The following is a 15,238-nucleotide window of genomic DNA, read 5'->3' on the forward strand; positions in this document are numbered from 1 at the left end:
AGTGTACCTTTTTAAGCTTTTAAAGGCCAACCGCCTGGATAAATGATAGATAGATAGATGATAGATAATTTGATATATAAAATTATTTTAGAACTTGTAATTTTATACAAATAATTTTTAGTAATTCATAAGGAAATAATTCTAGTATATCTCTGAAGAATTATACTCTTAGCTGCTGGGTCTCCAGAGGGACATTGACAAACTAGGATGGTTTCCAGACCCTCTGCACACATCCCAATTTGTCCGTGTCCCGTGATCACAGACAGAAGATCTCACGAGGCATATGATGCTAAGTCCAGAAAATGGACAAAGGAACTGGATCCTTCTCGGGTCAGGAGCATTTACCGCCCGCCCCGCCCGAATATAAGAAGCAGGCTTGTGACTTGCCCCACCCCTCACACCCACTCCTCCTCAACTCACCACCTCAGACTCTGTCTGAAGTAGGATGATAGAGCATCAAAGGAAGGGACTCTTGTATCTCAAGGGGTCTTTCTTCTGGTAGGGAAGCCCTATTTCCCACCTAATAAAGGGGGCAAACTAGGAAGGGGAAGGAGAAGGGCAAGATGGCAAGGACAATCTTCTGCTACTCAAGCAGTTCTGACATCTGTTACACCAGGTCCTTATCTCAGTACCCTGTGCTGGCCAGTATCCCCTCTAAACCCCTCCTGGGGTGCCTCCCTCAATCTGCCTTATAAGTGTTTCCTTCTCCAGTGTCACTCCTTTCTTTAATCTGAATATCAGAGACCAATTGCCAAAGCACATAGAAGCTAATCAATATGTCAAACATAGATAAAATGAGTAACGACAAGTAGAGATACGAAGTAATACAGTATTCTTACCCAAATGTAAGGATTTGACTTGATTCTCCTTGTGGTAGAGAAATATGTTGCTCTACCACATTTGGGGTGTGTGTGTGTGTGTGTGTGTGTGTGAGTGTGTGTGTGTGAGAAACATGAGGATTTTAAGATCACAATGGGGGAAGATATGTGGAAGTTTAGGACATGAACGAACCTATAAGAGTACTTTAAAGTCATTTTGCGAGTAAAAATTAAAGCAGTACATAATAAATGATAGGTAATAGAGATATTACTAGAATGTTGAGTTTCTTGGGGGGCAACTATGTAACTACACATGGTTTCTTTCAACGCCACAGATATGCCTCCCAGTACCTAGGAAAAAGTCTGCCATGTACTGGTACTAAATATTTGTTTTCTGATTAGCTAAATAAATTACTGATTTAATTTCAACTTAATGGTTTGTGTTCACATGCTTATAAATTAATTTTATATTATCATGGATTCTTGCATTTTTATTTGTTCCTCCATTTAAACATTCAGTCCTTTTTAGATTTATTTTTTGAAGTCACCTATGTCCCAGGATCCTGGAGATGTAAAATGCCTTGGATATTTCTGATGGGAAGAGATTCAGACCAACTTTATTTGACCTGCTTCTTTTCCTAGAGTGGAACAGCATTTTTTAACCCCCTGAAATGGCAGGGTTAAATGGCCCTCGCTCAGCCTGTGATAAATGTGTGCCCACACACATTTCTAGTCCATTTTATACACCTCTCAGTTCTTTTCTTCTCCATCTCCCTTACTGTTGTCTCCTCTTCTAAATGTTGTCATTCCCTGGGTCCCAGTCCTTTTCCCGCTTCTCCTGCTCCTCTGTTTATCTGCCCAAGTGATCTCATTCATTCCCATGATTTTAAATCCCAGATACATGCTGCTGAATCCCAAATACATATCTCCAGGCTTGACTTAACTCCTAAGCTCCAAATCTGTATATGAGTCTGAATTGACATTTTTAACTGAAGGTCTTATAGCTAAATCAATTAAAACATTTCAGTAAATCTAAAACAGAACTTCTGATTTCCACTCCTTCTTTTACTCCCAGTCATAACCAGTTCGGTTCTCAGCCTGCCTTTGGTCAGGATATTGCCGTGAACAATATATAGGCCTATATACAGGGTATTGAACATTGTAAAATCACCCAACCAACGGCTCAAATCATGGGGCCATCTTGGGTTCCGACCCACCTCTTTACCTTCTAACTCCAATTCATGAACAAGTGTAGTCATTTTTACCTCCAAATTCCCTTGAATCTGTCTACTTGTCTCAAGGTCTACTCTGAACATCCAAGTCTAAGCTACCATCATCTCTTGTTAACTCTAAGGCAACATACTCCTTTCTGTTATCAGTCTTGCTCCTGGAAGAACCAGTCTGCACCCAACAAGAAACTTGGCATCAGTGCCCCCATACCATTCAGTGTGCATTGCCTCTTTATAATTGGAAAACCATAAAAAGTTGTCACTGTGACTTGCAGGATCCTGTTTGAAGTGTCCCCTCTGTCCCTATCCAAGTTTAGTGGATCCTATTTAACTCCCCAGGCTGCTGTGCCCCACATATGATGTACTGGCTGCCCAACAGTTCCAAAAACATGCTTTCCTATGTTACGCCTTACAAACTATTGTTTCCTGTGCCTGCAGTGCTCTTCCCTTGGTTAGTTTTTGTTTCGTTTCGTTTCTATTTTTGACAAGTTACAAACATATAATAAGCATCCACATACCTACTTCTGAAATTAATGACTGCTAACATTTTGCTCTTTTCCTTCAGTTTTTAACATTAAAATAGTAAAACAATATCAAGTCCCTTTTGTTCTTCTTCCCCCCAAGTTCCATTCCGCTGCCTCCTTACTCAGAGCAAGTAATGGATGTTGTTGTTTCCCTCCCCCGCATCCATTTCTTTCTTCCTTCTTTCTGGTACAATCTTAACTTTGAGACACACACACACACACACACACACACACACACACACACGCACACCCAGTACCCTCTTCTGTTTCAGCAAGAGCCAACTGTGGCCGGATGTGGCCAAGGAGACATGAGGGCAGGTTTCCTGGAGGCTGTGCTTCATTTTCCTCCAGGTTACACAACGGAAGCCTCTAGCACTTCCTGAGGCTCCTATCCTCTCTACTCTGCCTCAAAGGTTTGCTGTTAGAGAATGGCCTGCAGCGGGACCTGAGGAACTGGGCTGTCTGAATTTCTGATTCAACGCCAAAGCAGGAACGAAACAGTGTTCTTGTTTGTTCAGTCTTCATCATCTGTCATCTGCTTATCTTGCATAGCTGTCTGCTAGTAACTAAAAACATCAGCATCACAAATAGAAGGAAGTGACTTCCTAAATGTCTCTACCCCTCGCCTCCTAAAAATGAAAGAAAAAGGATATTTCCTTTTATATCTAATCATTTTTGTTGATATATTATTTTACTATATTTAAGTGTGTGGTTATACTCAGTGCTCTGAAAAACTTACTTATACAAGGTTAAGTCTCCATTCAGTCATAAAGTTTTGAAAGTAACAGCGCAGAACTGACCTCTCTGTCTCTTCTCTCTGCCTGTAGGTTGCGGCATGTTTACTCTCCTGTCATCTGTCACTGCTGCTGTCAGTGGCCTCCTGGTGGGTTATGAACTTGGGCTCATCTCTGGGGCCCTTCTTCAGATAAGAACCTTATTAGCCCTAACTTGCCATGAGCAGGAAATGGTTGTGAGCTCCCTCCTCATTGGCGCCTTGCTGGCCTCCCTCACTGGAGGGGTCCTGATTGACAGGTATGGAAGAAGGGCTGCCATCATCTTGTCATCCTGCCTCCTTGGACTCGGAAGCTTAGTCTTGATACTCAGTTTATCTTACGCAGTTCTCATAGTGGGCCGCATTGCTATAGGGGTTTCCATTTCACTCTCTTCAATTGCCACATGTGTTTACATAGCAGAGATCGCTCCACAACACAGAAGAGGTCTTCTTGTGTCCCTGAATGAGCTGATGATTGTCATCGGCATACTTTTCGCCTACATTTCAAATTACGCGTTTGCCAATGTTTCCCATGGCTGGAAATATATGTTTGGCCTTGTTATTCCCTTGGGAGTTTTGCAAGCAATTGCAATGTATTTTCTTCCTCCAAGTCCCCGGTTTCTGGTGATGAAAGGACACGAGGAAGCTGCTGGCAAGGTTCTCAGAAGGTTGAGAGCCATCTCGGATACAACAGAGGAACTCACTGGGATAAAATCTTCCCTGAAAGATGAATATCAGTATAGTTTTTGGGATCTGTTTCGATCAAAGGACAACATGAGGACTCGGATAATGATAGGCCTGACATTGGTATTTTTTGTGCAAGTCACCGGTCAGCCAAACATATTATTCTATGCATCAACTGTTTTGAAGTCTGTTGGCTTCCAAAGCAATGAGGCAGCTAGCCTCGCTTCCACGGGGGTTGGAGTTGTCAAGGTCATCAGCACCATCCCTGCCACTCTTCTTGTAGACCACGTTGGGAGCAAAACCTTCCTCTGTGTCGGCTCCTCTGTGATGGCAGCTTCATTGGTGACCATGGGCATCGTGAATCTCAACATCCCCATGAACTTCACCAATATCTGCCGAAGCCATAGCCCTATCAACCAGTCGTTGGATGAGTCTGTGTTTTCTGGGCCAGGAAACCTATCAGCCAGTGACGACACTCTTAGAGAGCTCTTTAAGGGGATCACTACCCATAGCAGAAACTCCCTAATGCCCACAAAAAATGACGCGGATAAGAGAGGGGTGACGACCTTACCAAATGCTGGACTTAGCCAAGCTGAATACCAGATAGTCACAGACCCTGCGGACGTCCCAGCTTTCTTGAAATGGCTTTCCTTAGCCAGCTTGCTTGTTTATGTTGCTGCTTTTTCAATTGGTCTAGGACCAAGTAAGTATTTTATTTTTTATTCCTTCCTTCTTTGCCCTTATGAATGTTAACATATTGCTTTTGACCATCAGAGCATCTTATGGCTATGGTACCTTTTACATATAACTACTAGAAGTAAGATGGGGATAATACTGGCCACCTGATGTATCTACTAATGCGGAAAGTATGCTTGACTCATACCTCCTTTGTGAAATGTGTGGGCCTGGTATTCAACAGAAGGATTAGTTTTCCATTATCTGTCACATGAGGATAATTTAACAGTGATTGATTGGGGATAAACCCGACCTCGAAAGATATGTATTGCCCAAGAGAACATATTGTTTTATGAAAGCAGTCTACTGGGATAACATTTTCTTCCATATCATTCCTGAGTTCTTCATAAATGGAAAAAATTCAAGCATTTAGATTTTCTTAAAGACACACTAGTGGAGGCGTTCCGTAATAATGAAGGACAGGAAATGATGAGTTGGGAAAGAGGGTGGATTATTCCTTTAAGTACCCTTTGTCTTATCACCAGTGTAACCTCCCTGAGCACTTCACTCATTAAGCAGGAGAATGGGAGTCAAGTTACTCCCATTCAATACAATATAAACAATTTACAGGGAGATAGCTACACGATTGTCTTATTTTGTATAGCTGGTCTACTCCAGTGATGAAGTTTAAACGCTTATCTTGAGCAAACCCTCTAGAGTTTTCTAGAACAGGTTGTTGCAGTTCCTTGTCTTTCAGCCTCTCACCCCGGCTAAACCTCTCTTAGGGAAGTAAAGTGTAGTCTCTCTACCAGCCTCAACTCCTACACCTCTCTCTCATTCTCTCTCTCTCTCTCAGACCTCTCTCCCCTTCGCCCTTTCTTCCTTCCTCTTTCACACAGTCTTGTTTTTCTTGTTGTTGTTGTTTACAAGGATCAAGGACCAAACAAATATGCTCAAATAAAAGGAAGTAGTGGAGCTTAGGAACACAAGAAGACATATGTTGAAGGAGAAGGAATCTCATGGACAAATTTAGGTTTCTGGTGCCAGGAACTGACGGTGTTTCTAGAAAGAAAGTCACTTTAGGGCTTTCTCTGGTGATCTACTGTTAAGTCATTAACTATTCATTCAGGTGATACATATCAAGTGGCTATTTTTTTTCAATAACAAAGAACTATGTTAGATGTTGGGGAAACAGTAAGGAACAAGACAGACACTGTCCCTGTCTTCAAGGAGATTATGCCTGAATTGACGGAGCTATATTCGCTATGTCTGCTTCTTTCTGGTCAGCAACCAGCAGGTTTGGCCTGCTTAATCTCAGTTAATGAATAACTGGATTTTGCACATGGCTGATATGGCCTATACTGCAGCTTTGTTTCCTCACCTTGCAGTCTACTCCCACTTCTAAGTGAGATCAGTTTCTGGATTTTGACTCTTTCAAATTCCAGAATGAGAGAAGGAATATGACTGACTCTGCTCTTTGCTATGCAGAGTCATAAATGGTTGTTCAGGGACACCTCTAGGCACATAGCCCAAACTGTGGATGACCAGATTGGCCCTTCCTCTGTCACTAGGATTAGACAGATTTGCTTATAAGTGACTGAGCATGGACGGTTAGAGTAAATACTGTAATACCATCAGGCTCTGATCTCTCTGACTTGTTTCTGAACCCTGGCCCTCCCTGTTAAGACTTAACAATGATAAATATTATTAATCAATAGTTTCCTAGAAACAGGTTTCTACTATTATTTCAGGATTCAATCATCTTGGGTGTGTACCTGGGACACATTTGTCTTAGTCAGTTTGGGTTGCTCTAATAAATCGCCAAAGCCCAGACGGCTCAGACAACAGAGATTTATTTCTCACAGGCTAGAGCCTGGCAAAGTCCAAAATCAAGGTGCTGGCAGACTTGGCTGTCGGTGAGGGCCTCCCTCTTGGTTTGTAGATGGCCACCACTTTCTTAGTGTCTCCTCACAGGGCAGAGGGATGGAGAGAGAGAGAGAACTAGCTAGTTTTATTTTGTCTCTTCTCCTAAGGGCACTAATCCCATCATAGGACTCTACCTGATGACCTACCTCCAAATATCACATTGGTAATTAGGACTTCAACATATGAATTGTAGGGAGGGCACAAACATGCAGTCCAGACAATACTTATGTCTTTACTCTGTTACATAAAGCTAATGAACTTTGAGAAACCATCTTATACTTTTATTTTTAGAAACTCTTTAAAGTCTACCAGAAAGGCAAGATACAAGTGAACCTTCTTTTTATATTAATAAGTACAGTTTTACTCATGTGATAAACATCAGGTGGTATTGTCCAAATACCTTTGCCAGCATCTTCTTTTTTTCCTATAGATTCATCATAAAACTAAAAATATTTTTTACATCAATTTTTTGATCCAATCTTTTGAAATATCAAGAATCAACTAAGAATCTCAGGAAAGCTTAGCAAAAAGAAAAGGATGCTTTCTTTGTTTTCAGTCAGAGAAACTTTCAGGTTAACAGAGATTACAACATGGCGCATATTATATCAGAGACATTGATCTAAACTTCCAGAACCCACCTATTCATGGTCAGAGTTTTCCCCAGCTCATACTACCCTTCTCTCTTTAGTTTTTGGGTGACTTTGAAAAATGCAGCAAATTCTCAGTCACTAGCGTATCATTTGATACATTATTGTATTAGAGCAAGAATTCCCCTTTTCAGGAAACTTAGCTTGATTTTGGAAAAAAATTATTGGGGTCTGCTTGTTATTTGCTTTTTGGGATTCTTTAAAATAGTATTCTATACTAATTCTTTTAAAATGTTAATTTGGGCTTTAGATTTGACTAATAGTTATTGACACCTATTATGTCAAAGGAAGCCTTTACATACTTTGGAGTATTTCACTTTACCTTCACAACAAGCCTGTGAAGAAAGAGTATTCACCAAATTTTATAAATGGTGGCAGTTTATCTCAGGCTAAGTGACTTTCTCAAATAATTGAAAATACCTCTTGTCTTCTGAAATTCAGTGGTAATGCCTAGTGCAAGACAAGAATAGACAGTCCAGTGTTGGTCTTGTTAATAAATGTTAATTGCTTTTAGTTCAGTCTGCCACGAAGATACATTAGAAGTAAGAATGAATGGAAAGAGTGGATCACTGTCCGTCACATAAAGCTATTAAATGGACCACTCTGCATTTTATGCAAGATAGAGAGTCTCTCTTTTTCTGAAGCTCTGCTCAGTAAGCAAGCATATCCATTTATGAGGCTGAGCTACAGGGTAAGAGAGGGAGGATAATGATAAGTTTCGATGTGCCCTTACTTGAATAACTGAACTTGATTAAGATAATGTTTAATGTGTATTTGGTTAGAATTCAAGCTCAGCCATAACAAACACCAAAATAGGTGCCTCGTTAGCGCAGTAGGTAGCGCGTCAGTCTCATAACAAACACCAAAATAATAGTGGCTGAAATAAGGTAGGAGTTTGTTTCTCTCCTGCTTAGCAACTGGGTAGTTCTGGGTGTTGTGGAGGTTTCCAGGGTCAGGTGCCAGAAGCCTATAGATGGTGTCCCCAAATCTCCCTGTAGCCAGTGCTTTAATATTGATTCTCAGTCCATCATGATGATTATTTAAAAATACTAAGATATATTTTAAAATTTCATCACCCTTTTCTGGTAGCTAATGGTCCCTTGAGAATAAGTGAAAGGCACAAAGTACAGTCAATTAAAAGGAGGCTGGGTATAGAAAGGCCTGGATAATAAGGCAGTGTGAGCAATTCTTTTTTTTAAAGATTTTATTTATTATTTATCTGACAGAGAGAGACACAGAGAGAGAGGGATCACAAACAGGGGGAGTGGGAGAGGGAGAAGCGGGCTTCCCGCCGAGCAGGGAGCCCGATGCGGGGCTCGATCCCAGGACCCTGGGACCATGACCTGAGCCGAAGGCAGACGCTTAACGACTGAGCCACCCAGGCACCCAGCACTGTGAAAAATTCTATCAGGGAAGCAGAACCACTGTGAGGAATAGGGGACAAGGAATTTCTTGCAAGGGTTGCACCTCACGTAGCTGTGGAAGACACTGAGAAAGCAAAGGTCTGGAAGGGGACGGTGAGAGGAAAAAGAGAAAGTCACTCATCAGGGCCATGACAAAGGGAAGCTGGTGAAGAAGCTTGTGGAAGCCTGTTGCCTCCACATCTGGCTGTCGTGTGCAGTCCCTGCAGGTCAGCAGGGCCGGGGGAAGACAAGCTGGACTCGAACCCAGGACAAACTGGAATCTGTGAGAAGCGACTGGAGCCTGTATCTGTCTCTCACCACATGGACTCTGATGACACTGGCCACTTTCAGAAAAACAGGTGTCCTTCTCCATAGAGCCCTGTGTGCCTGGTCTAGTAGTAGGAGAGGCTGAAGGAGGGGACCTGTGCACTGGCCGTTCCCCCTGACCAGCAAGGAGAGGCAGCAGGTCACAGCAACGTGACAAGCTGCAGGGATGTCTAGGACCCAGCACAGGGTTGATGTGTCACTTTGGCCTTCCAAGTCTCCTGCAAATTTATCTTCCAGCCAGCCCTCCCTGAAAATGAAACAGAGGAGGGAACTCTGGGAAACGTAGTTCCAGTTCAGCTAACTGGACACAGTATAGAACCGCCAGAGTAATAAACTCTGGACTCAGAAAGAACAGATGTGAATGTGGAAAAAAAAAAATATTCCAGAAGGTCAAGGGCCCTGAATTCTCTCTTCAAATGCTATAATAGGTATTTATTTCTTTTAATTAAAATATTAATTGTTAAAGTGTATGACTAGCTTCCATCCCATCAATATCTGAAGAGAGATGAGGTCATTAAATTAATGTCTCTTGGCTTTTGTTTCTTTAGCTATAAAACCAAAAAACACTCTTTTGCTAATGCATTGTAAAAGCCTCCACATTTATTTTCTTAGGGGCATTCATGGTCTCCCTTGAGTTGATGACTCTCACTTAGCTTTAGTTCTACCATGTCACACGTTTTCTAGTTCCTTTTCTCCTAATGAGTACTGGATTTGTCCACTTTTATGCTTCACTATCAGCCCAGTGCAAGAAGCCCAAATGCTGAATTCTTTTCTCCGTTATGCCAGGGGAATGTCCATGCTGTCATTCAGTCTGATGCTCTGGGGCCTTTTCTCAATCCAGTCAGTGACCAAATGCTCTTGCTTTCCCCCTCACAAATGGCTCCTGTATTTATCTTTTCCTTCCCGTTTCTGCCATCCTAGTCTACCCCTTATGAACTCATGCCTAGATTCCTGGGAGACCCTTCCTATGCCCACCCATCCTCCATAGAAGGGCACATTTATTACCATGTTCCTCATATCAGCACGGCTCACGAATCTTCCATGGCTTCCTACTTTCTACCAAATCAGAGAAGTCAAATATCTTTCAAGATGAAACGAAGATGAGAAATGATCTAGCCTACCATATTCCTTTTATAGAAAAGAAAGAAGTCCAAGAGAATGAGGTCACACAGATTTAGGACTAGAACCCCAGGCATCTGGAGCCTCATTCCATTCTCTTTCTACTACTATCTGACCCATCTCTGAGGAAAGGTGGTGTGATTTTCAAGGCCCACCATCATCTTACTCAGCTCTGTCTGGGTGCCTGCACAACTCTGGGGGCACCGTTTACCTTGTAGTTAGTGGTGTTGTGCTCCTCGGCCACCATTCATACACAAGTACACATTCCACTCCTCGTGGAATGCATAGTGAGGGACGCCCCCTGCCGACGTGCAGTCCTCTCTGTGCCCCTTTATCTCCACTGCTCCACACCCCAGTCAAGGTCAAGAGATAACAGGCCCTGGTGGCCCTTCTCCTTCTCCTCTGCTCTACCCGAATCCCTCCTATCTTTAAAGCTTAGTGAAAGTCTTAATCTCCTTTATGAATTCACCCTGTTTCTTAGAGGTCTTTATTTGTATGAACTAGGAAATATTTCTAGTGTAGAGTAGTTCAGGTCTGGGTAATAAAGAGCCTGAATGTAAAATCAGAAAAGCTGGGTTCTTCCAATTCCAGCTCTTCTGCTTACTGGCTGTGTGATCTTTAAGTTATCTATCGTCTCTGAATCTGTTTCTCATCTATGAATTGTTCATAATAACGCTCGTTCGATCTCATGAGGTATAGTGAGTGTCCCATGAGCTGAAGCACAGGTGAGTGTTTGGGATACTGTTGCATATGGTGGGAGTGGAAGTCACGGTGGGTGTAACAACACGACTTTGTCCTTAATGATGAATTGTATTGCTTCTGTATGTTTGTTTTGGTTACCAAACATAGTTATTAGAATAAGGTCTTTTTTTAAAATATTTTATTTATTTATTTATTTGAGAGAGAGAATGAGAGAGAGAGAGCACATGAGAGGGGGGAGGGTCAGAGGGAGAAGCAGACTCCCCGCTGAGCAGGGAGCCCAATGCGGGACTCGATCCCGGGACTCCAGGATCCTGACCTGAGCCGAAGGCAGTCGCTTAACCAACGGAGCCACCCAGGCGCCCTAGAATAAGGTCTTTGAGGGAAGAAATGGTATCTCATATTTTCTTCCTTCTCTCCCTCCAAGTGAACATTGCATAAGTCTGTTTGAAAACCATGGAGGAATATGTTAGTGTTTCTAAGAGGGAGGTTGGGGAAGAAGGAGTTTAAGAATGGGATACAAATATAAGAAAGATCTTGAAGTGTGTTTTTTGTGTGTGTCAAGCTGTCCAGGGCAGGCCGAGCACCGCGTCAGCTGGAAATGCTAGGCTACCACAGACACTGCTGTCCCTGCTGGGCGCCATTGTGAGGCTTTTTGCAGAACAATCTTCACTTGGGCATAGTTCGAAAAATCTCTTTGTGGTTTTGCCTATAAGATGTAGGGAGGTTAGGAGTGCTCAGAAATAGGGCTTTTCTTTGTTAAGTCGTGAAGAGTTATTTCAGACTCAGAGTATCTAAAAGTAGCTCCGGATTTGTCTTGGACACCTCTGCTTTTTCCTGCTATACGGAGAACAAGGTTCCTTTTGCTAACGAGATGGAGAATCTCATGGTTGAAGGAGGTTTGGGTATGGGAAAAAGAAATGACCTGTCATCTCATGGATTCTCCAACTTATAATTGCAGTTCTAAGGACTGAACTGGGTTACATGTAGGTAACAAGGTATGGGTTCAATTTTTTTTAGAAAAGGGAAAGCATGGACTTTGGAGTAGGGCAGTGCCCAGATTCGAAGCTCAACTCTGCCACTTGCCAGCTATGCAACCTTAGGGAAGTTAGTTAACTTCTCTGTGCCTTACCTTTTATCACTTAGAAATGTGGATACAATTAATAGTTATCTCATAGGATTGTGAGGAGTAAGTCAGCTCATAATAAAGTCCTTAAAAACTGGCCCTGAGAAGTGCCATATAAGCACATGTTGAGTAAAATAAACAAGCCTGAAGAGCTGGGTGTTCACACATGGCATGTGTGTGAGGCATGCAGTCTGAGACAGAATCCCGAATCTTCTCCTCTAAAGAGAACAAGCAGTTATTGCACACCCGTGGTTTGGGGCTGTTGATTCTCCTAGAGTTTTTAGAAAGGATCTGGTCATTGTCCTTGTTTGTCTTGCCAAGAGTCAGTCGTTTATGTCTGTATTAATGTTGTAGTTTTTCTTTTGTAAAGAAAACACATCCTGGGAATTCCAATTCAATCACCAAAATTGTGTTCTAGAGCATTGGTATAAACTGCACAAAGCAGTTAGAGTTTAAAGAAGGTTTTTATTAGAAGCAAGGTTTTCATACCAGATCTTGAATGCATTGTAAAATTTATTAACCTGATGTGATTTTTGCCCAGGTATTTCATTTAGAGAGTTTATTGCTTGTAACAGACACAAATCCTTTGCGAAAAGAGTGGTATAAAGGGAAAAGTACTTGCTTTTCTAAAGTAAAATTGAAAGCAAGACTAAAACCATTTTTATTAAACCTTCTTAAATACGGGTTGGCTTAGAACAACATTCCTTAATTGTATTAGATCACAACATAGTTTCTCCAGCCAAAAAAAAGTGTTTCTATTTTTAGGTTAAAGCATATGCCCTACATCATTTTACTTTCTGGTCCTCTGTTTTCCTAATTGTAAAATAATAGGGTTGCCAGAACCTAAATTCAAGAGGGACCATGAATTTGGGTGGTACGAAGTAATCTCACATATTTTATTTCATGCGTTCAAAATGTTATTCAAAGGAATCCATAGTCTTCACCAGCTTGCTGAAGGGTCCATGGCCTGAAGAGGTTAGGAGCCTCTGCCCTCCATTTTTCAGTAACTAATACAAAAACTCCTCCATCAAATGAAATCAAGATATAGACTCCATTGCTTTTATTAGAGACCTTTATTAAACATTTAACTTTCCATACTTCATTTTTCACTTTAAAATATGTTCGGGCACCTGGGTGGCTCAGTTGGTTGGGCGGCTGCCTTCGGCTCAGGTCATGATCCTGGAGTCCCTGGATTGAGTCCTGCATCGGGCTCCCTGCTCAGCGGGGAGTCTGCTTTGCCCTCTGACCCTCCCCCCTCTCATGTGCTCTCTCTCTCTCAAATAAATAAAATCTTAAAAAAAAAATAAAATATGTTCAAAATCTTAATCTAACCCTCCACTGCATTTCTAGGGTGCTCCTGATCATCACTTAGCTCCTTTTAATAGCTGAATATTTATCCATCATGGTTCAAACTTCAGGGTAGAACCAAAGATTCCTGACATTGTGAGGCTATGGAGCCACATGAAGATTTCTCTTCTACTCATGCTTCAAAAGTAAAGCACAGGGGAACCCAAACCCAAGGCATGAATTCTCATGAATTCATCTGTGGTGATATTTGTATAGAAACCCAGCCCTCCTTAAGTTAGCCACTGTAACGTAGAAAAATGTGTGTGGCTATTCTTTTCACAATAATTAGGGCTTTTCAAAATCCAAACATTCCTATGTTCATTAATTAATCAACTTCCTCTTCAATCTCATGACTAGTATCTCTTCAGGAAAGCAGATGGAAGGAATTTGTCCAACGTCACATGTTAAGTTTAATAATGAGACTATGACAGTTATCCTTTAACTACCTTTGTATTCACTCATTCAAGCAGAACCTCACACTGTAGGCTGAGTGACAGGTGCCACCAAATCATCTCCCCTGAGCTCTTCTACCAAATAGGCAGGCGTTCCAGCAAGAAAGCAACTTGGGGTGACCAAGAGGAGAGGGGAGGGGGAGGAAGTGGTGGGGATTCATTCATTCACTCACGTATGCAGCGTGTGTGTGTGTGTGTGTGTGTGTGTGTGTGTGTGTGTGTGTGTGTATTGCTCACCCAGTGCTCGGTGTGGCAATTTGGGGATGGATGAGCAAGGTCCACAACTTGCCTTCATGGAGCCAGTGGTGGGAACAGGCAAGAAGCAAGAACATGAATACATGTACAATACAGTGTCAGGAGGAGAGAAGTGTTCAAATCTAGATGGAGGTAAGAATGGTAAAGAAACAATGGGAAGAATAAATGAAGGAGCACGCGTGGAGGAGGTCGAATGGTCACAGAAGGTCTTTCTTGGGCCACGGCTTGTATGAAGAAAGCAGAGTGAAGATCTGGGAGTAGGGATGACGGCAGGTGAAGTGGCCTTGAGGGGACACGAACTTGAAGGCACAGTAAGAAAGCCTGTTGAGGCTGTGGCACAGAGTGTTTGCATTCCGACCAGGCTTTGGTATCTGGCTGCCTGGCCTTGAATCCCAGCTCCAGGGTGTAGAACTTTGGGCAAGTCAATTCCTCTGTCAAGTTTTCAGTTTCCTTATCTAGAAAATGGGGCAATACTGTCTCCCTCACAGTGTAATTGTTGGGGGCAAGTGAGGCAATCTGTATACAACGTTCCTAGTTTGGTGCCTGGTGTGCAGTATGGACTCAATACAGTTAGTTATTAGTGCTAATAAATGTCAGACTGTGGTCTACACATGACATGAACAGTTCTGATAATGGCAACCCTGACATCAGCAGGCATTTTGCTTAAGCCATGTCAGGACACACAGGAAGTGCTCCATGGCCCTAAGTTGAATTATAATGCCATGGTCCTCCTGACCTCCCTCCCATAGACCATTCCAGTTGGGTCAAGACTAAAAAGAATAGATTTGTGCTTTGAAATATAGTTTAATTCTGGATTACCTACAGTCAAGAGATCTTCCTAGGAAACCAGACAAGTTTTATAGGAAGTCCTGAGGCATTGGGGAAGGGTGAAAGGTGTGATGTTGCCTGAGAAACATTCAAATGTCCACTCTTCTAAGTTGGTGCAACTAATTTAGGCTATATGTCCTATGTGCACACAAACTCTTTTTCACTGTTGTTTCCTCCAGCCTAACCTAGGGCCTGGCCCACAACAGGGGCTCAACAAATATTTGTTGGATGAGTCAAAAAAGTGTTTCTGGAACTCTCTCAGCTTCTGTGACTAGGGGGAAGCTCTCTCTCTCTCTAGTTTGGAGTTGATGTATCCTGATCCCTCTGGTATATATCTGAGTCAGTATATAGGGAATTAGAGATGAATGTATGGTGTGGGGAACTCCATGCACATTTGAACAAAAATT

The 15,238-nt window shown here is 42.2% G+C and overlaps 1 protein-coding gene across 2 annotated transcripts in view; it reads left to right on the top strand.

Moving 5' to 3' along the window:
• SLC2A12 (solute carrier family 2 member 12) overlaps positions 1–15,238 on the top strand; it is a 54,221-nt gene that overhangs the window by 15,534 nt on the left and 23,449 nt on the right. For both annotated transcript variants that reach the window (XM_028125332.2, XM_028125333.2), the window contains exon 2: positions 3,399–4,730. In XM_028125332.2, the coding sequence (XP_027981133.2) occupies positions 3,399–4,730 (1,332 nt within the window). The remainder of the gene's footprint in view (positions 1–3,398; positions 4,731–15,238) is intronic.

Source organism: Eumetopias jubatus, unplaced genomic scaffold, assembly GCF_037043125.1.
Source record: "Eumetopias jubatus isolate StellerSeaLion01/CBP00866 unplaced genomic scaffold, mEumJub1_p1.0 scaffold_6, whole genome shotgun sequence".
Lineage (NCBI taxonomy): Eukaryota > Metazoa > Chordata > Mammalia > Carnivora > Otariidae > Eumetopias > Eumetopias jubatus.